A 26,838-nucleotide genomic window follows, 5' to 3' on the forward strand; every position below is an offset into this window, starting at 1 on the left:
ATCTGTAAAAGAAAAAAAAAATCTATTGATATTCTCTTCTCTCCACACTGTAGCACTTTTTCATATTTCATTTACATATCATTAACCTCCCTTCATTTCTCCTGGCATGTTGTTAAGATTTTAAATTAAATCAGTGGGATTTCTTGTTCTTTGAGTTTAGCTTTAAATGTCTTTTTAAGATACACTTGGGGATATAAAGAATGAAATGGGCATTCACATAAGATTGTCTCCATGTGTATTACTGAGCAACATGACTACCGCAGCATTTATCCCAAATCTTTTCAATTTCAAATCACAAATCATTTGTATGAAAATGAAGCTCGGGCAGTGGCTCAGAATGGGACTGCTTACATGAGATATGCGAGGCAAAATGCTGAATAAGGATTGAGGTTCAGACATTTTCGTTATGTAATTTCAGATAAAACTGTTTCCCCTCTCTTTCACCATTCACGCTGTTGGAAATGTATCCTGTCAAAACACATGTTTCAAAGTCAGTCCTCTCTCTGACGCCCTCTGATCTGAAGTTCTACGAATCTTCTGCGCTGTCAACAAAAGTTTGCTGTCGGGGAAAGATAAGGTTAGGTTCAGAGAAAGTCATTCAAATCTTTGGACGTCATTCTTCTACGCATGTGCTTCCCCAACACCACCGTCTATACACACACCGGCACACACATGATCAAACAAAGCGAACACAAGGACGTGATAAAAGGCAGAAAAGTTTAAAAAAAAAAGAAAGAAAAACAAGAAGCACACCAAATTTCAGATTCACACAAACTTTTTTACGAACATCCTTTTTCCCCCCGCTGACGGAGAGTTATGAATTGCAGTGGGGGGAAAAGAGACATATAGCAGGGGAGAGATTTGATTTGATTTGGAGGCAGAGGGGCTGTGGTATACGAAGCACCCCCCACCTCCAATCCACCACAGCTGATAGGAAGCCAGACAGAGAAAAAGTAGCTGTGTTTCCACATTAGCATAGCAATTCCATACTAACAGAGGGGGGTGTTCAGGATTGAAGGTCAGCAGCACACAAGGGATGAAGCCCCTAGATGAAATTTGGGTGGAGGGATGAGAGGCAACACATCTAAAGTAGCATGGAAGTAAGATGCAGGGGAGTTTTTGTTTAATGACTGCGGCTCTTCATATGTAGGATTCAGATATATGCTGCCATCTAATGTAAGTGTCCTCTTTTTCAGATTTACAGAATTACAGTAATACACCTAAAGGTCCTCTTTTAAATAAAGATTTAAAATGCTCTTTTCAGTGTCCTTTGCGATGTACACCTTTCCCTTGTGTATCATATATGAGCCAGTGTTGGGAGGTTATTATGCATGTTCAATAAAGTCATTGCAAACTGGCCTATTTTGGGATTCTAGTCATGACTGAAACAGATGAGTCACAGCGAAGGGCAGGAGAAGGCAGCTTCTAAACTAACGCAACCTTTAAATAAAGAAGAGATAAGACTTGGATCGCCTGAAGCAATGAAGTAGCAGAGTTGAGGCGATGAAACACGAGAAGATGAATCTTAAACTGGAATTCAGAGGCACTAGAGGACAGAAAGAATTAAGCAGATGTGTTTAGAGGTGGGAGCTCTTGAAATGGATTTAAAACTTCTAAAGTGGCTTGCCTCAGTGAAATGCAGTGGGAAATACATTCTTGATATTTTGTTGTTGGCAAAGCACAGTGGTGAGTTATTAAAGCATCTGACATTTGGATGAATATATTTAAATTTTATGCATATATATATTTTTTATCTAAATAATATATGCACTCCCTACCTCTGCATTTATGCTCTATACATCTGAAAGCTTTTCCCAGCACTCTGCCAATCTGACTATCGTTAGGCAGATCAGGTTATCACCCCCGCAGATTCAATCTTCCCCCGCTGTCACAAATGTCACTGCCTCTGAGCAGAAATGTGTGGCATGATGATATATTGGTTGTTGAAATAAGATGAGGAAAAAGATGTTAAATCAGTCCGCTGTGCCTAGTGGGGGTGTGGTTCTGGCTTGACTAGCGCATTTCTAAAAGACAGAAATGAAGAAATGTTCTACATGTGGAGAAAGTGGGACACAGGATGGGGAGAACTGATTATCAATACATTCAGATTATGAAAAGATTAGATAATTGAGCTAATGCCGGAAACGGGTTGGGGGTGTAGATACAGTATTAAGGTTCTGAATTGCAAATGTGCAGTCTTCCTCATTTCAGAATTAAGTTAATTAAGAGTTAAGTCAAACTTTAGGAACTGCCATCTCAGAACTGTTGACTCTGTCGGCCCAGCTTCTTTTATTTTTCAGATGAGCTCTAGATGTTTAAAATAGACCTGTGAAGCCACCACATGCTGCAGAAAGTACCGCTGCATCTTGTTCCTGCCGTACATGTACCCTCTGCTTGGGGGTCAGACACGGAGCGAGAGCGGGTGAAAGCGTGAGGAGTGAGTGGCAAGTGAATACCTTTCTTCTTTGCTGCATTTTGTACTGGCGTCAGGAATATCCAAGCTTTTACTGTACACTGATTTACTATGATGAGACAGGAGACAAAGCGAACAGAGTCAGTCTCTGTTTATGTTTGTCCACAATCTAGCCTGCTGACAATGGAACCAGACACTGTCAGGTCAGACCTGCTGAAACACCACTGAGCTGCAAAATCCTCCCCACACACACACACACACACACACACACACACACACACACACACACACACACACACACACACACACACACACACACACACACACACACACACACACACACACACACACACACACACACACACACACACACACAGCTAGACCTGTCTCTGTTCGTTCATTTGAAATTGTATTGATTTATTTAAACTTTTTCTTTTCACCTCCATGCGTACCTTTGTCCGTGCTGTGTCATGTCGATAGCCCTCCTGGCCGGTACAGGTGAGCCTCCGTCTGTGACACTCAGGACCTCCATGGACTTCCTCTCTGGTCTCCTCTTGCCATGGCGGTTCAACATGGGAGAGTCCACCCGCTTCTTTGGAGGATCTGTGTAAAACATCAAAACAGATCATTTTGGAGCAAGCACAAAGTTATTGCAGAATGTTATTGTGTGTATTTCAATGCACGAGTAATCCAGCTTCGTGCATTGCATGCATACAGTGTGTGTCAGTGTTTGAGTGATGTTTATCACTGATCACATTGGCATTTTAACCACAGTGAAAAGTGAATAAGTAATGATTTCCTCCCAGACCTTGATCTAATGGCCACTGTATTGACTGTATCACATTCACTGAAGAGGGAGTCTATTCATCAAAATGTCAGTTTCTCACAACACACACACACACACACATTTCCATATAATACTTCTTCTTTAGCAGTGCATCTCTGCCTCTGCTTACATCTCTGTGGGTGAAACTCTGTGCTTTGCTTTGGTTGTGGTGTACGAATGCTAGAAAATATGTTTTCTTTTTTTTTTGATGAGGTAATACCTGAACTGAAGCAGTTGGAGGTGACAGGTTTTCAAAAGGGGAAAACAAAATCTCTGGCCTATTGACATCTTCTATTTCTGCTACTATATTTCATTGAGTAGCCTTATTTATTTTCAATAAACGGAAATCTTTTTCCACAAGAAAGCCAATCCACCGCTACTGGAGCTGATCCAATTTTTTCTGAAGGAGGAAAACATCGCAGAATGGTTCAGACACTAGGAGCATTCATGAGTTACCTTCTCGTAGTACTTATTATTGTCTAAATTAGTTTGTTTGGTTGTGTAGACAGATGTCTACTCCACCTCGAAAAGAAAAGCCATTAAAACACGTTATTTACATTGTGATATTGTTCATACATACTGTATATGTAAAACATAAAATATAAAAATAAATCACAATATGGAAATTTATTTTTCTGCTATGTTCTTATCTGTACTGGTTAAAATAAAGTTTCAGTATGTCATATTTCTTATTTGCACTTGTCTTGTTGTTCTAGGTCTCACCAATCTCATTGCGTGGGGGAAGGTTCTGATCCTCCTGACTGGGGTACCTCTCCTTACGATCCAGTAACAGGAAGTATATCATCTTCTCTTGGTTGTCACTAAAAGATGACAATAAAAGGACTGTTGAGACATCTGGAAAACTTGAGAAACCTAAATAATTCCTACACAAACATGCATATAATTAGATCACTGGAGTGTGTCAAAAAAAAAAAAATCATACACATACATGTACCAGACCATATTAAACTGCAATACTCCCTCTATGATTAATGTCCTTAATCTTTTTTGGGTTCATTGTGAAACAGCTAATAAATAGCTTCCATTCTTAAAACAAAAGTTTAGTTTTACAGATCATTAAGCCATTGTATAATATTATGCATACATATTTTATGATACAGCCTATTACTGCTCTGTGTCTGCTGGTAAGTTTATGTGGGTATCAAAACATTATGAATTTGACCTTTTTCTTTCTTAGTAAATCAGAAAAACCTCATATCTTTAGCCTCTAGGCCAACGCTCTTTATGCAAAATGCCCAGAGATTGGCCCTCCATAATAAAGACAGATTGGAAAGCAGTAGGAGGCAAAGAGACAAGGACCTGCAACTTCAGCTAAAATGAACCAGGGGAAGGGAGATAGAGACCACAGATTTTCCTCCAGTCCAGCAATATTACTAGATCCTCCCAGGAGGAAGGTAACGAATGGAAGAGATGGGGAGAGGGCACAGTGATAGAGTAATGCTGGTATAGTATTAAATGGGAGAGGCTGTGCAAATGTGAAAGAGAGGGAAAGGAGATTAAAAAAAGAAGTTAACATCCGTTTTTTTTCTTATTAATAACAAACACGTGTGTGAAAGACTGCAGGGTAAGTAACACCAGCATAAATGCATATTTACAGGAGCAAAACACAAACACGTGTAACCGAGACACAAATATTAGTAGCAGAACATCAACAATGTGACCCCCAAGCATGTTCGTAGTGCAAACCGGGATCAGTTTAAGGGGAATGTATCCAGTGGCAAGCGGTGTAAGCGCCGTGTGATAACAGTTAAGTGATCTATGGCTGCTTACATCTAAAGCGACAGCCTCGCAGGATTTCATAAGAGCCGGGGAAAACCGAGGCCGAGTGTGCACACTGACACAGCACACCTATCCTTTCACTGCAGTACCCTCTCTTGTTTTATGTTAACAAATCTATAGCCCCGTCCTCTGCACCCCATCTTCTATTGTTACACTTCTTCCCCTTATCTTTCTCTCCTCACTCACATCTTTTGATCCACTGAACCACACCTTCATTCGTCATGGCTTTTTCTACTTCATCCCATCTCTATCTCCTTCCCATCCCTCACTGCTGTACACCCTTTGACTCACTCATCTGAGAGCAGGTCTTTCAGTAGTTTGTTTTTGTCTCTGAAGCAGCCCAGGGAGTGCATGCTGTCCAATACGTCTGGGTCGATGTCGTCTGCAGAGGGCAGGGTGCGAATGGTCACTTTCCTGGGCACCGGCTGCTCTGGCTCTGGTTCATTTTTCCCACCTCTGGGAAAGCAAAGAAATTACAACACAAATAAGGACACAAGCAGACATTTTGGTCCTTCCTACTGTAATTTTCAGTACGTTTTAAAATACACTTATTGAAGCTTATATAGCTCGTAGAAGCATTGTCAATCTCACTTTTTGGATGCATACATTAAATGAATATATTATATAGAAAATATGCAGTATGTAATGAAAGCTTCCCAAGTTTAGACATTTTTCATGGAAGTTTCAGAGGGTGAACCGGGGTCATCATGCTCATCAAGATGCTGACAGATAACTGAGTCATGCTGATAAGTTTTACAATCTGCCTTTTTCCTCCTAGTTTGTTTTCCAAACTTAGTTTCGTCATTGTTGCCCCTTTTTTTCCCCAGACAATCTCCTAGTTATGTCACTCTACTCTGTCTCTCTTTTGTGTGCCTTTGTCTGGGGAGTACACAAGCAGGCCTTTATTCTTTGGGATTTAAAATAAAAGTTTAAACTGCAGTGACACTATTTTGTAGAGGATTTCTGAAACATTGCAGATGTCTGTTTCAAAGCACAATCCCATCTTGTACGTCTTCTACAAATGTGCCAATAGACACAGACTCTGAAGTATAGAGATATTTGAGTCAATATGTGGCCCTTTCTCTTAATCTATTATTTTTAAACCCCATTGGCAGCTTCCAAACTTCACTTTTCCATATGCTCTATCTACAGTGATTGTCACCCCCTTATAAACCTAACCCTGTTTCACTGCATGCATATACAATCTGGTAGTGGGGGAAATGAAAAAAAAAAAAAAAAAATCTAGATATCTAATATAACAGTTTATTAATAATGATTAATGATAATAATAATGATTAAACTTTATGGTCATTTAAGTGACTGCAGTTTGCCGTGATATTAAATTTGATTCCCCTGTCCCTTTTGGCATCACAGCTTCAGTGAGGTGCTGCATAGAGACTGTTTGTTTCTGTTAGCTGCTAACCAGCTAATAAAATAATTAAATAAACATTTGAATTTGTGTCAAAGTTTTAATTTGTGTGATTTGGGCATACAGTATATATGTCCATGTTCTCTTTTTTTTTTCCCTCACACAACAGATAAGTTGCCATGTAGAAACAGCCACATTAATCAGACAAACATCCCCTCTCATTCATTCTTTTATGTTCATTTATTCAGCTGCTCACTTGACAAGCCAGCCTGCCATACAGAAACAGACAGCCAGGCAACTTCCTCACTGACAAAACTCATACTACATTAGTCTCCCCTCCCAGCTCTTGTCTCCTCTTGTTTCTTTTATCAGTCTCGTTGTCTGTTTGCATGATCTTTCAGTACAGGACAGAAACCATAACTCAGTCCCTTCCAGGACTCACACTCTCCTCCCAGGATTCATCTTTGCCTGAAAAAAAAACACCTATCTATGAATTAAATATCAAAGAATAAAAATCAGCATGTCCACCATTATTATGTGATTATCAGAGAGATTACAGTCATTTGAAAAAATAAGTATATCACATGGAAATTGTTGACTTTTTTCTTCATATATCATGATCAAATACCCAAATATGTCAAAAGACCCAAACATTTTCATGGATGTATATATTTTTTCAAATGACTGTATAACCTTCACAAACTAGAACCAATTAGTATATTGTATATTTGTATTTCTAGCATTTACCATTTAAAAGCCCATCTTAATGAACCTCACTTTGCTACCATCTCTGAAGGAGTGTACTCCAAATTTTCCCAGAGGATTTATGTTATCTTAAAAAGGTGAGTAAACTCTATTATAAATGTTAAACGGTGAGTACACTGAGGTTAGGTGGGTTCAATCTCTGCAACATCCCCGCTTGTTCATTCTGCCCTGCTCGTTGTTCACTTGACCATATGTTGCACTTCCTCTTTCATGCACTACCAATTTACCCCCACATCCCCGAGAGTGGAGTAATGCCCTGCTTAAATGTACTCTCGTGTACGGAGCTCAAACCCAAAGTCATTTTTCATGTGGTAGCTCCCCTCAGGTCTACAACCCCGGCAGAATAGTCAAAGAGAGGAAAGGAGTGGGGGTGCAGAAAGGAAGAGAGGACAGACTTGTACTTACATGTACCATGTGTGCTTCTGGATCTGTTCTAACTGTAAAAGACATGAGGAAAGAAAAATGCACGTCAGTACACAAACAATAAACTGATCGAGTTAATTTGATCATGTTTTCAGAAATAATAAAATAATCAAGACCAATGTTTGGTAGAGTATGGCTTCAGCACGTCCTGAGCTTACCAGCCTTAAGGAAATACAAAAGGACAATACAGGCACGTTCAACAGTGGAAGTAAATAATGAGGTCTTCAAATATGAATGCTGCCAATGGGGAGAAAAACATATTGCGAAAGAGAGAGGTGCAGCAGGAGTAAATGAGAGAGAGGTGACACAACTGAGCTATAAACAGAGAATATTATCTTTCTCACACACACTGCTGACCTTGCCAAGCCCCCTGGTCTAAAGGGAATCTCCCATTCTCACTCTCCTCCCATCTCTCTTACTCACACACACTCGCTTTCTCAATACTCCTCTTGCCATCACACTTTTAATGTGGCCATTTTGTCACCAACACTGTCAACATTGTCTTTTGCCAATAAAGAAAAAAAGAGATAGAAACTGCGAGCAAAAGGGCAACAAAAGAAGATGTCTGCCAGAATGAGTCTGCGGTGTTTAAGCTGCCCACAGAAGAAAACAGGATCAATGTCACTGATGGGACTTTCTAATTTGCTCATGCTGTTGTTGCTGAACCTCAGGAGATACACATAGCAACTCTAATTATTGTCACTTATTCAGAGGCATAGCTCTAGTAGATGTGTCTCCATCAGTGTCTTGATGTTTCCACCATCCCAGGGGATCTTACCTCTGTGCTTTGGCAGTGATGAATGCCTTCATGTGATATTAGTGCAATCACAGAGCTGTGCCGACTGTGGTTACTGACTATAGGTGACTCCTGTCTGCTTCTACAGAGGTCATTGTATTGACAGAGACACCGTGCCTGTCAGATACAGGCCAGTGGGTGACCTACTCTCTCCGACTTTTATTGAAGGGCTGGAGGCGAGAGGCTGGTATCACACACACGCTTGAAAGTGATGTGGTTTGAAATGTAGAATCACGTCAATCAGTCTCTAAATGTGTCACTACCAATTCTAGCTGTTTTCAGGCTGAGAGATTGCTGCTACAATACTGGCTGGGCTAGGTGTGTATCTATCTGGTTGCTGCATACTTTTAATATTATTTTCAGATAAGTGTAGGTCTGCTTTGTGGGTATTCATGTCTCTCAGGCCGGCTGTGTAGTACAAACAGAGACATCAGGACCAATGGGACTTAATAAAACACAGACATTTATATCTGTTCGGCACTAAGCACATGTTTTTTTTTTTTTCAAATTGCTAAGTCTTAGAGTGTCCCACAAACAGCATGGTTCAGATATTGCCAGATTCCATACAATCTCCTATGCAAAATTATGAAAATATATCTCTACTGCCCGCATTCTGTGGTGAGATACATGTAAAATCAACAATTTCATAAGATGATATTTTTTTCTTTGATATAAAAGCTAAAATAAAAACTCAGTAAGTATTATCAAATCAAATCATAGAGCATTTGGATAACTTAGACTGTTCTGAAAAAAAAAAACAAGACAAGATATAACATGAATGTGTAGCCCCTATAATGACCAATATGTAAGCTTAAAAGTGAAGGTAGTGAAATTACCCTAAAAATAGCCCTGGGTTTATAGGGTTGATCTGCCCTACCAAGTCAAAACATAGCAACCACATATGAGGTCAGAATACCACTAAGAATTGGATATATTTTTTACTTTGCTTAAAACAGTAAGAGAAAAACAGGAGGTGAAATCGCAAGCAAGAATAAAAAAGCTGAAGAAGAATCAAGAATGGTGTTTTGTTTTTTTCAGCCTTTTCCTGCACACACATTGTACAAACATGGAATGCAGTGAGAAGGAGTTTTGTTTGGCTTTTTTTGGAAAATCAAAAGCAAAAACTTAACAACACATATCTGTTACACAGTTTTGCAGAAGCTTTCAACCTTTAAACACCTCGCTCTCAGCCTCATTGTGTCTGTGGGTACGAATCTCTTTATATCGCTGAGTGAGCAGCAACAGAAGCATCCTTAAGTGCCATATTTCAGGAAGAGAAGCAAAGACACTCACAAGCCTAGATTGGTTAAGTCCTTCAAAGGTCATACTGATGTCAAAAGAATGAAACAAGTGGTCTCAGTGCATTTGTCTGAAGTTATTAGTGTCTAATTTCTAAATGAGGTAAAATATTCGTTGACACTCTTGAAGACAAAAAAAACAACAACACACAAACTTCCTTTAGGTTCATATTAACAGACATCTACACCATCCTCATGACAGTATTATCTGTCTGTGATGAACTGCTCTTTAATATAATAAAGTAGCCAATACTCTTCATTAGCCTGGTATCACAAGGTGACCGATCTTTCCAGGGTGCCTGTGCTCATTTGAAAAGTGAAGATGATATGATTGTGTTGAGGTGGCTGGCCCAGTTGCCTCCAGGGCCCCGACTACACAGACAGGAAATGAAGAGAAAAGCCTTTATCGGGCTAAGCCACTTAAGCCCGGGTACGTGCCCTCCCACTCAAACTCCAAGGGGCCTCGGCTTTGTGTTTGTACTTGTGTGCGTCTACTAGCAAAATCTAATTAACAGAGGGTGACAACAGACATACTGACACACAGCCAGTAGTTAAGGGCTATTGATTTGATTCAACAAACTGTTTTCATCATTATTATGTGAAAACGAAATCCCAAAAGAATGTCATGTTCCCTTATGATGTCATTCCCACCCCTGGGTGTACCTGTCTCATCTCTGACTGGGCGGTCACTACTAAACTCTAGGAATGCTCAATTTAACAAGGCTATTTGACATTCTGCGAGGTTACAACACATCCCCAGAGCTCTGTTTGGAGTCCTCATGCAGGAGAGGGGGGCAGACAGGTAGCATATTCTCTCCCTGCAGCCTGGTCGGTGTAACCCTTTGTCGAGGACATTGCTAGAGGCAGGTGGACAGATCTAGGGGTTCTCAGGGTGACCTGTCCCCGTCAGGCAGGGAGAACAGAAAAACTAAAGCATATAGTGTGCATACAGCATGATAAAGAGGTGTGATCTTTCTAGTTCATGTTAAATAGTGCTCTTATCGGAAATGCTTCACCTTAATGTGTCAGCTCTCCTGCAAATGAACATCTCTTTTTTCCGATCTTCTTTTTTTTTCTTTTTTTTTTACTAGTATATTTCACATTTCTGTTACTTTTAGTCACTCTGACACTGAATGAAAGATAAGCTAAGGCATGAGGAAATGGAGCAGCAACATTCAGCAAGGGTGGTGTCACCACATTTGCTTACAGGCAAATGCATGAAAACAGTTGCTGCAATGATTCACAGAGATACCAGGAAAGTCTGGAGGGTGTGTGTGTGTGTGTGTGTGTGTGTGTGTGTGTGTGTGTGTGTGTGTGTGTGTGTGTGTGTGTGTGTGTGTGTGTGTGTGTGTGTGTGTGTGTGTGTGTGTGGTGTGCAGTATATGTGTAAAAATGTGAGGTTTTACTTTGTGTGTGCGTGTACAGTAACTTGTCACATGTCTGTATGCATGTGCACTATCTGAATGTGGAAAGCAGGACAACCACAAAAGGGAAGCACCATCTCTCTGTGAAGTTTGTACTTTGCGAGATCTCTGGCCACTTTCATTATTTACATTTCCCTTCCTCTCACATCCTGACTCTCTGCCCTTCATATCTCTCTGTTCTCCCACTCCCCTCCAGCCACCTTGCCAAGGTGATCAGTTGCTGTGTAGAAAGGGACTGGCATTGGGATGAGTTCACTAAACAGTGTGGAGGAAGAGTACACAAACAGCCGTCCTCTCCTGAATTCACCCAATGTACTTGAGGAAGAACTCAAACAGAATTGAGGATGAGGCAAACACATTTGGAACACGATGGAGGAAGGAACAAACAAACAAACAAACAAACAAACAAAAAGCCTATGGCTGGCTTGGCAGTGTGGAGCTGATATTAGACATTTTAGTTTGAGTGTGTATCTTTCTGTATCATCCTTTGAGTATTATACAGTAAAGTTTCACCTGCTGTGTATCTTAAATAAGTATCTTACTTTTAACCCAGACTTGATATGTCTGGATCTTTTCCAGGAATGTTTTTCTCAAATTACATCTAAATATAAATTATTGCTGCTGCAACAACATAATTAGTAAACACTGCTGGTTATAACTATGAATAGAAAATAATCAATGCGCATATACACTAGAGCAGAGGTCTTCAACTGGGGGTCCGCAGGGAGTCCGTGAAATTTTTGGTTGATTACACAATTTTTTTTTTTTTTTTTTTTTCAAAATTTATTTTCCACAATTTTAAATGTCTTTAAATCCACATTAACATGAATCCAACATATTGTAGCGGATGGATAAATGGAGGCAGAAGATGTTATTTTCAGTCAGAAATGCACACATTCAGCGACACACAGGAGCTCTCTCAAGTTAGGCACCAGTTCACTCACAGCGCGAGGCTAACCTGGACCTGTCCCTCCAACTCTCCTGCACTACTCCAGTTTAATATAAAACACAATTTTATGCAATATATATAGTAGGGGGTCCCTGCTCCATCTCTCTATCAGTTTGGGGGTCCTTGGCCTGAAAAACGTTGAAGACCCCTGCACTAGAGTGTAAGTTTTAGGCACTAAAAGTAAAGTAAGGATGCAGTAAACAGGAAAAAAAAAAAACCTAAATCAAATTAATATTTGGGGAGACCACTCACTTGGGTTAATTGGAGGTAAGTTGTTTGGGGCATCTTTGACAACTGATGACAGTTCCACTGTGGATTTACACTGTCAAATTTGTTTCTGTTTCATAATGCAACTCTAGACTAATAATAAAAATCCCAGCAAACACGCGACATTAGGGAGATGTTGATATCATGTCTGTAAAATGTTGGTCGGCCCAGACATACTTTTGTAAGTCTGCTGGACGTCCAAGAGGGGTTTACTGTCTGAATGTCTGAGGACGGTGTTTGAATTTCCACCAGATGTCCAAGATGGTTTCAATATCATTCTGACTCCTCAGTGGATGTTATTTTAATGTTGGCAAAGATGTTAGAATTATTTATTTTGAACGTGTCTGTGCTCAGTAGGATGACAATAATCAGACACCTACCTGATGGTATTGTTTGTTATAGTTTGATGGCTGAGAATCTAAACTTCTAGTGTCTATAATGTTGCACGGTGTCATGAAAACAAAATGCACACAAAAGTGTATGAACATCATCATAATTCTATGTTATCATCCAGTCTGAACTGACCGTTAGTCTTTTAGAGGCATCCACTTCAATCATGCCACGGAGAAGGTTCTGACAGTCTGGAGGGATGAAGTGTGGCATGTGAAACACTCCCAACTTCACCTTCTCCAGAAGATTCCTTAGGTTGTCGTCATCAAACGGCAGAGCGCCCTGGAGAAACGCAGAAGTACATTTGGAAAAGAGACTGGAACAGTAGATGGCAGAAATAAGTAGAGAAGAAACAGCTTGCACTTGATACAATAGCAGCATTATACTGTAACAGAAAAAAGGCCTTCACCCAAGCAAAAGCAGAAAAGAAAAAAAGATTATGAATGAAGAAAAAGGCTTGCCAGAAGAAACAAAACCACATTTAGAATTGTAATCCTGTACAACTTAAAGAATGGGCTCGCTTTCTCAACTTATTCAATTCTCCAATTAGCGCATTCTGCTCTCAACGGCGATGCAAAATAAATAATAAACAGCGGTGAGCTAAAAACAGGGCTTTTCTAATAATTACCCAGATTTACCACGTTCATTTAGCATTCTCTCATCAGAGTCATTTATCAGGGAGTGCTGACATCTCACAGATGTGGCTGTTTGATGAATGGCAACATCCACCAGAAGAGAAGATGGAGGGGGAGAGACAAGAGGAAAAGGGTGAGAAAGACAGATAGAAAGGCTGAGAAATGAAGAGGTAGGGAGAAAAAAAAAGAGGGTAGACTTGTGTAACAGATGATCTGAGTGCAGCCTAACTGCTGGGGAGTAAGCGTGTCTCCCACAATCAGACAAATGGTTATCTCGCAGCCAGACAACTGGACGAAATGGATGAAAGACAGTATTCATCTGCAGGCAAACAGCGGCAGCGGAAAAACTTTTGTTTGGAGGGGGGAGAAGTATGGTCACGATGGAGATAATGGTAAACAACATCAGGTTTATGCAACACAAAAGCACAAAGAAGACTGTCCTTAAAACAAGTATACACACACACACACACACACACACACACACACACACACATATATATGAGAGATGGAGTGAGCGAGAAAGGGGCAAAAACAAAGACAAATACACAGGGCCTGTGGCCAAAAGCTGCCTTGTCAGCGTTGGTATGTATTTTCAGCTCTCTTCTTTCAGTTTGGCCCTATGAATTATTCATGGGAAGGAGTGTGTAGGAACTACAGTACAGCTGTTGATGAAACAAAGCTTCGGGGTTGCACGGCTGGGGAACCACAGATATAATGCAGCTAGAGAATAGACCTGATTATGGATACAGCATTGTATGTGGATACAGGATAATGAATAAAAAGATGTTTTTATTCTCTGATCTTTCTGTTGTGCAAGAATATCAGGCTTAAGGACATCTAAGCAACATTTTTCCTGTTGGACCGCCCAAACGATGGATTTTGAATTTAACTTGACACCTGAGATTATGTTTGAAGCTCTGTGGTTACTTCAGGCCTCTCATTTCATTGAGGTCAACCTTGATTTAATATCCAGCGTGCAAAGTCACGACTGTCCTCTCTCAAGGTTCACTTACTTTCAATTTTTTGATTCATTACATTGAGTGCGTGAGTATGGCAATATGCAGTGCACTATGACCCGCAGGGGGTACTCATAACGGTTGGAAATTGAGTATGAAACACTGGAAACTTCTCAGTGGTCGCCATTTTGGCTATGTAGCTGAAGGGAAGGGATGACCAACCAATTTTGAACCTGCTGAAATTGGCGGTCAACAAGAGTGTTTATCTTCACTAAACACCACTGTAATGTTGTCGGTTAGAAGTGATCAGTATTTGTTGTGCGTGTGAAAAACGGGGCACAAAAATACTTTTTATTCTTTTGATGAAATGAGTAAATAGATTCGGCACAAATGTACACGTGATGCAAATGTTGCGGTTGTCATTTCCGGTAAGTGGACGGCAGCTAATTTCAATTTGAGACATTACCCTGTCAAAATTCACATACTTAGAAAGTAATTGTACAAACATGTAATGCATTATATGGAAATGTACTAATGGAAGTACGAGACACATCAGTGCAACTGGATATGAAAGAGAAAGGCTACAATTTAAAGGGAAAATTGTATTATGCCATATTTGTCTGTATGTCAGTCCAATCACCTTCAGTGAGTAAAGAACAAGTCAACACTCACCACCAACAGAGCAAAAAGAATGACCCCACAGCTCCAGACATCTGCTTTCCTCCCATCGTACTTCTCTCCCTAAGGGCAAGACAGTTTTTTAGGTGGGTTTGGACAGAATATTAGGGCTGGTTAAAATAAGGCAGATGATTATTAGAAATAAGATAGCACTGCAAGAAGAGTATTGTGAATCAGTAAAAAATGACCTACCCTGATGACCTCTGGACACGCGTAGTGTGGAGATCTGTTGGAAAAACAGAAAGATAAAGTGGAAATAGTGAATTAAACAGGGAAGAAACAGAAACAAGGAAATAATTGAGGTTATTTAAGCACAATTTCATTTGCACAGCTGTAAAAGCCTGTCTCTGCTCACCTATCACAGTTTCAGTTTTTGCTGAAAACATGGTTTGCATGAGGGTCACTCTGAAAGGTGGACCATTCAGCGAGCAGTGGGCATGGCTAAGATTGATGAAGTTATACAAACAGTTGTAGTAATGCAAGCAAATATCAAGAAATTTAAGCCAAAGCAAGAGCTCCCCCAATATTAGCACTTTAATCAAATTGCACCCATACAACCGGAAACAATTCCCAATGAAGACTGACCAGACCTTATCCATTCACAAAGTGAATTTTGGTGTGGTAACACCAGGCTACAGCTGTACTGCAGAGTAAGTAAGAGTTAAACAACCATGACACAGCAAATTATCGAAAGAACAATTTGAGCAGACAGTAAATGTCTCCAGTGAACATAGATCAAGATGTGCTTCAGGAGTTTAAACATCCTCAGGGTGTTTGGGTGTCCTCCTGCTTGCTCAGTCAAGGGCATCCTCTCACAGCAGACAGTGAACAGACCCACCAATCTTTACAGCCCCTGGATGGACTGACAGTAAAGCCAATGACTAGATTGACACATCAATATCATATGAAGATTTATGATGGTACCTCGCAAAAGCTGCTCCATAAGCCAGTGGCTGCAGATGAGTGCGGCAGAGGAGTGACTTGTTATTCTATACATACATTATTACTGGACTTTGACATTCCCATATTTCCACATTCATTGTTTTGAAAGAAAAAGGGTAATAATAAGAGCTTTACATCAACAACCTGTAATGAAGGACTATCGAGTCTGTAAACATGGCACCCATTAGCTCGACTGTTGTCTCATGTACTTATGAATACCAGCCCTGACAGCCCAGCTCCGTCGAACTGTCAAAATACTGGCCAAAAACAAACCGCCGTGTCAACAGGGGAAGTTCAAATGCGAGCCTATGCAAATAGTCATAGTGCATTATGCAGATGAGCGAGGAATAAAAATAAAAAAACAAGCCAGCGATTTGCACTAGTTCTGCCTCATGAGCGGCGCGACACACAAGCTATAACCGGAACCAGCATGAATATAAAGTCATTATTTCCAAAGGCTTTAGGTTGGTCAATGTACGGACTGGAATACAAGCAACTCTGCTTTCTTTTTTAAGATCTTAATTTGATATTATTAGAAAACCAAATTAAATCACTCAACTGTGACACTTACAGGATATGCTTACAAGATCTCCTCTCTCTTCTACTCTTACAGTAAAATCTATTGTTATTTCTTCTACTGAAATAGTAATATATATTCAAATTCCTCATATATCTGGACAAATCCCTTGAGATGTATCACCTCGTTTTCAAGGGGGTCTAAACAAATAATCATAAAACAAAAAGGAAACCAGAACAAAATGAGACAATGATATACAACATAACGCAGACAAAACAAAAGAAAAAGATCAATCAATAAATCAGGGCAAAAAAGGATAAATCTCTCATCTTACTTCGAAAAAAATTGCTGCATAATGTAAGCTTTCGATCTTTTACATATACGCTCAGAAGTACTTAAATCTCTCATGCTGGGAGCCAAGTTCTTTGAACCAAAGACTCTTTAATAGCATCATTGTATAATTTTTTCATTTGCAGCATATTTGCTTGCAAATTTACGAATCAAGATATGAGAAATTTTAAATTACTGAGAAACTAAAGAGCTAATCAAAACAAACTTAAAATAATTTTAAAAGGGGCTCAAACTAAATATGAAAAACAGGGTGAACGCTGCCTACATTTATATTGATTTGTACATCCAATACATACATTTATGCATGTAGTATAAATCCTGATAAATCAGCAATGCTTCAAAGAGCTTCTCGTGACGTCAGGATTAATTGACTTCCTCAGTCGTCAAGTGACCTAATAAATGTTCAACAAGGTTGAGGTCAGATGACTTGGGAGGAAAGTCCACGACAGTCAACACTCCTTGGTCCTGTTTGGTCTTTAGATGGTTCTGGCAAAGGGGTGTGTTTGGGCTCATTATCCTGCTACACTATATGAATATTTCTGCATACAAACCAGAGGGTGGAGCAGGTCTCTGAAGACTTAAGTGCTACTTCTCCTTAATCCACTTGCAGCTGATTGGGTTCAAGTGCCCAAGTCCAGAATTGCAAAACACCCCCAAACTGAAATATTCCTTCCACCATGTTTCACTGAGTGTGACACATTGCAGTATCGTTCTCTCTACTGTGAAATGCCCACTTCACATGTTTGACCTTATTCCCCACCAGAGAAGAAATTTATAGACTGCTACTCATCCTCCGAGATCATAGACAGACATATCTTGACAGGAGTCTTGGGTTCTTTGTTTAGCAAATTCTGTATCGTGATGAAGTTGCTGTTCTATCTCACAAAGCTTGATGTATTGATCTTCTGATGGTGTGCCCACTTTTGGTGTGCCTAAATGTGCTTTGGATACAAGAGATCCAAGATTTTGAGTGCTATGTACTGCCCCTCTTAGAAAAGTTCAGTCCTTTAATGATCTGATGGTGAAAGCCCCTCTTTACTTAGAATAACAATTTGACACTTTCACCTAAATCAGATGCAATTTCTCCCACTTTCAATGTGCTACTTTTTAATCACGGTGGACAATGGCGGCAAATTGACTCACTTCAACCAGCCATTGATGAGTGGATCCTTCCTGCTTACATCAGAAGTTATTTTAATTGGATATTAAAGGTAAATGGAAAACTGTGAGAGCCATAACCATGTTTTTTGAAAAACAGTCAATAGTGGGTTGACATAACATAATTATTTTTGTTGTTGTTGCTATTTCTCAAAGGTCATTGAATTTCTTAACCTAACAGCAGAGGCATCAACAGACAGGACAGAAAATGTGGTTATTTTCTGAGGACAACAAATAACAGTATCGAAGCGCAAGACATTGCTATCAGTGGCTTGCCCAAAAACATAAAGGGAAACAAAAGTGATGCATGAAAAGCTTAACTGAAGAGCTTATCAGATTGTCTGCACTGCAGCGAAATTTATGGACGTTATGGAGTTCAAACAGGGCTTTATACGTTTACCATGTCCCTCACAGTATGCAGTATATTAGCCACAGTATGCACGGAGAGTATCATAAGCTTTGGTGATGTCAATTTCTGTAAAAAAAGAAAAGGGAAAGAAGCAACAGTGTGTGCTGGAGATACTGAGAAGACACTGCAGATTATCATCTTCGTTAAAATTATTTTCTTGAACTAAATTTGTGCAGCTCCTCGCTGTATCTGAGATAATTCCATTTCATCAAGCAGTGCAACAGAATTACTGTAAATAAACAGCAAGCACCGATGAACTCACAGCTGGGCTTGTGCAGACAGACAAAGAGGTTGTGTGTGCACTCCTCAATCCATATTTCTATGTGCTTGCCAATCCCGCTGCTCCTCTATACATCTGTATGTCTGCATGTATGTTCTCTGAGGCTACCCCACTATTCCACCTGGAGCAAGTCTCATCTTCACTTAGCTCCATTACCCCTAGCAAATGGAATACATTTGTGTCAGTCTGCTCCACGGTGAGAGGGTGCCAGATAAATGTGTTTAATTAAAAAGTGTCATATCTACACTTAAGAGATGGGACAGTCAGAAGAGCATGAATAATCAATAACCACACGTAAGTTGTATGTCACATGTATTAGGCACCGTCAGAGAGACACACAAACACAAATGGTCCCCCGCGTAGTTCTGAGACATGCATGCAAAGAGAGGAGAACCCAGTGATTGAGCTGAGAGTGGAACAAAAACAGAACTACTTTATTAACCCGTGTGTGAGAGTGTGTGTTTGTGGTGTATGTGTCTGTGTCTCTAGACAAGACAGCTCTATGTTCCAACCTGTAAAAACTACTTTTTGATCTAAGTAAAGACACACAGGGGACTAATCAGTCAGAGTTGCTCAGAGTAGCAGCAGAATGCAATCAATGCAAAGAAATTATAGTTAATCCACAGGATACTGCCGAGTTAAACTGTCGCATATGGTTTTTCTAGGAAATGGAAACACTTCATTGTGGTCATCATGGCTGCACAATGACTCATTTTGGCATATCTGACTTTCAGAAAGCTCTGCACGCTGTCCTTAGTTGGCCTGAACTCTACCGATGAGTCATGAGAGCTTAGGCACTGTGCTACAGCTGAAAAAATTACGCAAGAGTTTCAATTGGATGTTTGTGCGCGCCTGCTGAAATGAGTATGCGCATGTAATGAGTGTGCATGTGTATTATATGGAGGGAGGGCGTATCAGACAGAGAGAGACAGATAGAGAGACAACCCAACAAGCAGAGGACAAAGGGTCTCAGAGGTCAGGGATGAACTAAGCGTCGCCTGTGTTGTGTGCTCATGTGTGTTTGCTGAATTGTGTGTATGTAAGTGTGTGTAATTTCAGTTGCAGCTGATTTGGAGGTTTAATCTGAAGAGAATAAATCTGAGCTGCAGACAGATGTCACAGAGCATCTCTGTCTGTCAGCTCTGCACAAAATATGTAACTACAAAGTAAATATTCTTCCCAAGATATTCACATCATGAGCAAAAAACATCCTAGACTTCTGTTATGAGGTGGAGTTTATCTTTTTCCAGGACCCAAATGCAAGCACACAGACTCGAGGTATCAGTTCCAAAAATACTGTCTTTATTGTCCCAAAAAATAAACAAACAAAAACTACAAACCAAAAGGGTGGCACCGAGCGTGTCCACCTTACGTCCAGTCGGGAGGGCAACTCAACCGACAGCTCCTGCGGGGACACGGGTAACAGGGCAACCGGCAGACCAGCGGAAGGGACGGCGTCAACAATCCTCCTAGCCGGGAGGGCAACTCCACCGACTAGTGATTTTGACCGGGAATATCCGCAGGAGACACAGAGGCCGGAGGAACGGGAACAGGAACAGGACTGACCGGGAGCTGACGGGGAGCAGACGGAAGACGGACGGGCAGCAGACGGAAGACGGACGGGTGGCTAACAAAAACACACAATGAACCGACAACCAGAGTTGTGCAGGGGCAGGTTACATATAGTCTGGGGAGGTGATCAGGGAGATGCAGCACACCTGCAGGTGGTGATCAGGGATGAGTGGCTGCATCTGCTGGGACTGGTGAGGGGGCGTGGCCACGGGAGGTGAGTGGCGTGGCCACAGACAAAGACAGGGGACACAGGAGGAGAGGTGATCGGGGCAAAATGGAGGACAAAACTGAACTCCTGACAGTACCCCCCTCAAAGGGAGCCTCTCGGCGACCAAAACTGGACCGGACCGGGTGGGAGGAGGGGGGACCGGAGGAGGGACAGAGGACCACACTAACACAAGACCTGAGACAGGAAACCTAGGTGGACGGAAGAAGGCCACGGGGCAGGGAGGCCTGGGGTGACCGCGCCGGAGGACGGCCACGGGGCAGGTCAGGTTCAGGTGACCGCTCCGGAGGACGGCCACGGGGCAGGACGGACTGGGGTGACCGCGCCGGAGGACGGCCACGGGCCAGGACAGGTTCAGGTGACCGCTCCGGAGGACGGCCACGGGGCAGGGCGGACTGGGGTGACCGCTCCGGAGGACGGCCACGGGGCAGGGCGGACACCGCTCCGGAGGACGGCCACGGGGCAGGACAGGTTCGGGGATCTCTCCGGAGGACGGCCACGGGGCAGGGCGGACTGGGGTGACCGCTCCGGAGGACGGCCACGGGGCAGGACAGGTTCGGGGGATCTCTCCGGAGGACGGCCACGGGGCAGGGCGGACTGGGGTGACCGCTCCGGAGGACGGCCACGGGGCAGGACAGGTTCAGGGGATCTCTCCGGAGGACGGCCACGGGGCAGGGCAGACTGGGGTGACCGCTCCGGAGGACGGCCACGGGGCAGGACAGGTTCAGGGGATCTCTCCGGAGGACGGCCACGGGGCAGGACGGACTGGGGTGACCGCGCCGGAGGACGGCCACGGGGCAGGACAGGTTCGGGGGATCTCTCCGGAGGACGGCCATGGGGCAGGACGGGTTTGGGGGACCTCTCCGGAGGACGCCCACGGGGCAGGACGGGCTCGGGGGACCGCTCCGGAGGACAACGACGAGGCAGGGCTTCGACCACGAAGGAGGACGGAGCCGGAGGGACGACATTCCTGGAGGACGGAGCGGCGACCGCGTCGGAGGCCGGAGCGACGACCGAACAGGTGGACGGAGCAGGAGGCGAGGCGGCGTCCGCGCCTGAGGCCGGAGCCGGAGGCACGACCTCGCCGGAGGACGGGGCCGGAGGCGTGGCGCCAACCTCGCCGGAGGCCGGAGCGACGACCGAACAGGTGGACGGAGCAGGAGGCGGGGCGGCGTCCGTGCCTGAGGCCGGAGCCGGAGGCACGACCTCGCCGGAGGACGGGGCCGGAGGCGTGGCGCCAACCTCGCCGGAGGCCGGAGACGGAGCGATGACATCCCTGGAGGACGGAGCAGGAGGCGGGGCGGCGTCCTTGCCTGAGGCCGGAGCCGGAGGCACGACTTCGCCGGAGGCCGGAGGCGGGGCGCCGACCTCGCCGGAGGACGGAGACGGGGGCGTGGCGACGACCGTGCAGGAGGATGGAGCCGGAGGCGGGGCGTTGACCGCGCCGGAGGCAGCAGGGGCCGGTGGCGTGGCGACGACCGCATGGGAGGATGGAGCCGGAGGCGTGGCGACGACCACCCTGGAAGCAGCAGGAGCTGGAGGAGGGGCGTCGACCACCCTGGAGGACGGAGTCGGAGGCGTGGCGACGACCACGCCAGAGGACGGGGCCAGAGGCGTGGCGACGACCGCGCCGGAGAACGGAGACGGGGGCGTGGCGTCGACCGCGCCGGAGGCAGCAGGGGCCGGTGGCGTGGCGTCGACCACCCTGGAGGACGGAGTCGGAGGCGTGGCGACGACCACGCCAGAGGACGGGGCCAGAGGCGTGGCGACGACCGCGCCGGAGAACGGAGACGGGGGCGTGGCGTCGACCGCGCCGGAGGCAGCAGGGGCAGTGGCGGGGCGTCGACCACCCTGGAGGACGGAGTCGGAGGCGTGGCGACGACCACGCCAGAGGACGGGGCCGGAGGCGTGGCGACGACCACGCCAGAGGACGGGGCCAGAGGCGTGGCGACGACCGCGCCGGAGAACGGAGACGGGGGCGTGGCGTCGACCGCGCCGGAGGCAGCAGGGGCCGGTGGCGGGGCGTCGACCACCCTGGAGGACGGAGTCGGAGGCGTGGCGACGACCACGCCAGAGGACGGGGCCGGAGACGTGGCGACGACCGCGCCGGAGAACGGAGACGGGGGCGTGGCGTCGACCACCCTGGAGGACGGAGTCGGAGGCGGGGCGACGATCACGCCAGAGGACGGGGCCAGAGGCGTGGCGACGACCGCGCCGGAGAACGGAGACGGGGGCGTGGCGTCGACCGCGCCGGAGGCAGCAGGGGCCGGTGGCGGGGCGTCGACCACCCTGGAGGACGGAGTCGGAGGCGTGGCGACGACCACGCCAGAGGACGGGGCCAGAGACGTGGCGACGACCGCGCCGGAGAACGGAGACGGGGGCGTGGCATCGACCACCCTGGAGGACGGAGTCGGAAGCGTGGCGACGACCACGCCAGAGGACCGGGCCAGAGGCGTGGCGACGACCGCGCAGGAGAACGGAGACGGGGGCGTGGCGTCGACCGCGCCGTAGGCAGCAGGGGCCGGTGGCGTGGCGACGACCGCACAGGAGGACGGAGGAGGAGGCGGGGCGTCGACCCATCCGACGGCAGCAGGAGCTGGAGGCAGGACGTCGATGACCCGTCCAGCGACGGGGAACGAAGGAGCAGCATTACTGCCGCATAGGCCATGCTGCAGGTACTTGAGGGCCAACGCCCGGGCCCGGATGGCGTCCGGATCTCTCACCGGCGCTGCGGGGGTAGAGAGTTCGTAGTGGGGACCGACGGGGCTGTAGGCTCGCCCGTAGCGACCTACGGGGCTGTGAGCTCGCTCGTAGCGGCCGACGGGGCTGTAGGCTCGCTCGTAGCGACCGACGGGGCTGTGAGCTCGCTCGTAGCGGCCGACGGGGCTGTGGGCTCGCTCGTAGCGGCCGACGGGGCTGTGGGCTCGCCCGTAGCGACCGACGGGGCTGTGAGCTCGCCCGTAGCGACCGACGGGGCTGTGGGCTCGCTCGTAGCGGCCGACGGGGCTGTGGGCTCGCCCGTAGCGACCGACGGGGCTGTGGGCTCGCTCGTAGCGACCGACGGGGCTGTGGGCTCGCTCGTAGCGGCCGACGGGGCTGAGGGCTCGCCCGTAGCGACCGACGGGGCTTTGAGCTCGCTCGTAGCGACCGACGGGGCTGTGGGCTCGCCCGTAGCGACCGACGGGGCTGTGAGCTCGCTCGTAGCGACCGACGGGGCTTTGAGCTCGCTCGTAGCGGCCGACGGGGCTGTGGGCTCGCTCGTAGCGACGGACTGGACTGACGGCTACACGTCCAGAGATTAAGGGCGCAGCAGGACCGGATGGCCGGTGACCCCGGCGTCGCCGCCTCCTTCTGGGGGGGTCCCAGAAGGCCAGGCGGGTTCCCTCAAACCCAGTCCGGGGTTCAGCGGAAACCGTGTCATTCAGGCGGGCCTGATTGGAAAAATATTGAAATAAAGTCAGGTATTTTGGATTCGAGTCTGTGGCTGCTGGGTCCCTCCGTGGTCGGTTCATTCTGTTATGAGGTGGAGTTTATCTTTTTCCAGGACCCAAATGCAAGCACACAGACTCGAGGTATCAGTTCCAAAAATACTGTCTTTATTGTCCCAAAAAATAAACAAACAAAAACTACAAACCAAAAGGGTGGCACCGAGCGTGTCCACCTTACGTCCAGTCGGGAGGGCAACTCAACCGACAGCTCCTGCGGGGACACGGGTAACAGGGCAACCGGCAGACCAGCGGAAGGGACGGCGTCAACAATCCTCCTAGCCGGGAGGGCAACTCCACCGACTAGTGATTTTGACCGGGAATATCCGCAGGAGACACAGAGGCCGGAGGAACGGGAACAGGAACAGGACTGACCGGGAGCTGACGGGGAGCAGACGGAAGACGGACGGGCAGCAGACGGAAGACGGACGGGTGGCTAACAAAAACACACAATGAACCGACAACCAGAGTTGTGCAGGGGCAGGTTACATATAGTCTGGGGAGGTGATCAGGGAGATGCAGCACACCTGCAGGTGGTGATCAGGGATGAGTGGCTGCATCTGCTGGGACTGGTGAGGGGGCGTGGCCACGGGAGGTGAGTGGCGTGGCCACAGACAAAGACAGGGGACACAGGAGGAGAGGTGATCGGGGCAAAATGGAGGACAAAACTGAACTCCTGACACGAGGATATGAGGCATTGCACTAGAAAGCAAGCATTAGAATATTTCTGACTACTTACCCACAGCTGGTCTCCAACAGGCTGTCTCCAACTTGAAGGGAGGCCATGCCAAAGTCTGCTATCCTGATGTTGTTCTTTTCATCTAGCAACAGGTTCTCCGGCTTTAGATCCCTGTGGCTGGAAGAAAGATAAAACATAGAATAGTTAATGAAACATGAAAAAGCTCATCATAAGTGAACCAAAACAAGTGAAGCTGAGGAGAAACAAAAGGTGGACTGCAAGGTCTATCAAACACCTGTACATCATGCTTGCATGCACGCAGCTGTGAACAACACAGCATCTTAACCTGTTACGGATCACCCTCCTCCCATCTGCAACACCTCTCTCTTTGATCTTGTCCATGCTGAAACTAAGGGGCTCCCACCTCAGCGCTGGGCAGGTACGAGTTGTGACAGCCCCCTGCTGTGTCCTTTTCTCCTTCTGCTTCCCTCCCTTTTCGTCCCTTATCCCCCTTCCTCTCATCTCTCAGACAGCCACCAGCAAAGTGGCTGAGCAAAGGGCGTCAAGGGGAGTGAGCAGCAGAGGTGGTGTTCATTAGCTGCCATTCATTATCACTAAACACAGCAAGGGGGATAATATCCAGCGGACACCATCTCCCTCCTTCAAAAGTGCCATTGAGAAGAATATCTTTCTCATATCATGTATGCTGTTCCTGAGTCGGAGGTTAAAATCTCAATTTTGATGAGCGACTTTTCAAAGAGGAGAAGCATTAGCATTTTATTGTGCATTTAACGACTCTTCCTGGGTCGAAGGTTGCAGTACATCACGCTGTCTTGTGATTTCTGCCAAGGCCGAGGGGGAGACCCACTGATACCACACACATGTATGTGAAAATACACTGACGTCTACTGTATATACCTGCTTAACCCACTCTTTCCCTTTTTTTTTTTGTTTCCTTAAATCGAGGGGGAATTTTAAAGCCACGGGCTGTCAGAGTATCATGAACTAGACTTTCATCTTCTCTTTAGCCTAATGATAGAAAGGGGAGTTAGAAATAGAACAATAGCTGGATGCCTCTGCCTTTGAAGAGTGCCTCATCACAATGGACGTTTAACCTTAGATGACATCAGTTGCTCTACAACTCGTTTCCTGTCCTGAGGGATTAGCTGTCGAGTGGTTGGTTATCATGCTGGCAGTCTCTGTGATCCCTGCTATAATTGAAATAAAACACAGATAGCATCTAAAACAGTTCTCCACAGGCTAAAACCTTTATCAGTTCACACAACCGTCATTTGGCAGTGATGTCAGTAGCCGGAAAGTTCACGAGGAAGGAAAAAACGTTTGCTGAACTGCTCAGGGGCCAGCAGTGTTAAACAGTGGCAGAAATGGGCATCTCCAAGGTATACTGTTTGCTTGTATAAGCCTCACTCTGTTCCGCCAGGTCAGTGTTTAATGCTTTAAAAAAAAGATTGTTTTGTTCCAGCAGCAAAATGTTTTAGACGGCTGAAAGTTACAAAGCCCTTGTGACCAGAGTTTAAAGATAACAGAGGGTCAAGTCAAAACTTTGAAAGTACATGAACCAGACGACAGGGCTTGGATGATGTTCAATAATTTGGTGTGACATTGTGACAAAAGCAACAATAACATAACATTGACATAATGGGGGAGAAGACCTCGTCATCCAAGCGGACCACAATCAGAGATCCAATTGCTGTAACAGAATCATTCATTTCTCACATGTGAATCCCGATCTGAAATTCCCATAAACTTGGCATAAACATTGTGTTATCACGGTCCTATCATATGTAAAACATAAACAGCTAACATTCAAGAGACTGATACACAAAAGAAAGAGGGCAACAGCACATTTAACCAGTAGCAGCATCACGGGGACAAACAGCATCTGGATGCTTTATTGGTTGTCAGGACCCCAGTATCTATAAAAGGACATTAAGCTGCCTCTGAGACATTAGGCTGCACTTTGCTACTGTAATCTTGGTCACACAGCAGGCCTCGCAGCAGGGATGTCTTAAATATTGTGTAGGACTGGATGCTGTTAAACAAATTCAACAGCTGCAACAAGCTTGAATCCAGCTGTATTTCTTTAAAAAAAAAAAAAAAAAAAATTAAGCTGTGTGACACAATCATGCATACAAGTCATGGGGACGGGAATGCTTTTTCAAAAATACCCCAGATACCATTTGCAAGGTTGGTTTCTGCACAGATTTAA

General features: G+C 45.3%; 1 protein-coding gene across 8 annotated transcripts in view; it reads right to left on the reverse strand.

Annotated features, from left to right (window-relative positions):
* Positions 1-26,838, reverse strand: part of brsk2a (BR serine/threonine kinase 2a) — a 164,776-nt gene that overhangs the window by 15,794 nt on the left and 122,144 nt on the right. For 3 of the 8 annotated variants that reach the window (XM_069701860.1, XM_069701864.1, XM_069701868.1), the window contains exons 5-13: positions 24,669-24,785; positions 15,182-15,215; positions 14,984-15,052; positions 12,856-13,002; positions 7,579-7,610; positions 5,331-5,495; positions 3,963-4,060; positions 2,854-3,016; positions 2,457-2,522 (exon numbers count right to left, since the gene is read on the reverse strand). In XM_069701860.1, the coding sequence (XP_069557961.1) occupies positions 2,457-2,522; positions 2,854-3,016; positions 3,963-4,060; positions 5,331-5,495; positions 7,579-7,610; positions 12,856-13,002; positions 14,984-15,052; positions 15,182-15,215; positions 24,669-24,785 (891 nt within the window). The remainder of the gene's footprint in view (positions 1-2,456; positions 2,523-2,853; positions 3,017-3,962; positions 4,061-5,330; positions 5,496-7,578; positions 7,611-12,855; positions 13,003-14,983; positions 15,053-15,181; positions 15,216-24,668; positions 24,786-26,838) is intronic. The other 5 variants (XM_069701861.1, XM_069701865.1, XM_069701869.1 and 2 more) reach the window with 3 other exon arrangements.

This window comes from Brachyistius frenatus, unplaced genomic scaffold, assembly GCF_029030835.1.
Source record: "Brachyistius frenatus isolate BFR_SWC_R1_liver_20210118 unplaced genomic scaffold, ASM2903083v1 Contig_39, whole genome shotgun sequence".
NCBI lineage: Eukaryota > Metazoa > Chordata > Actinopteri > Embiotocidae > Brachyistius > Brachyistius frenatus.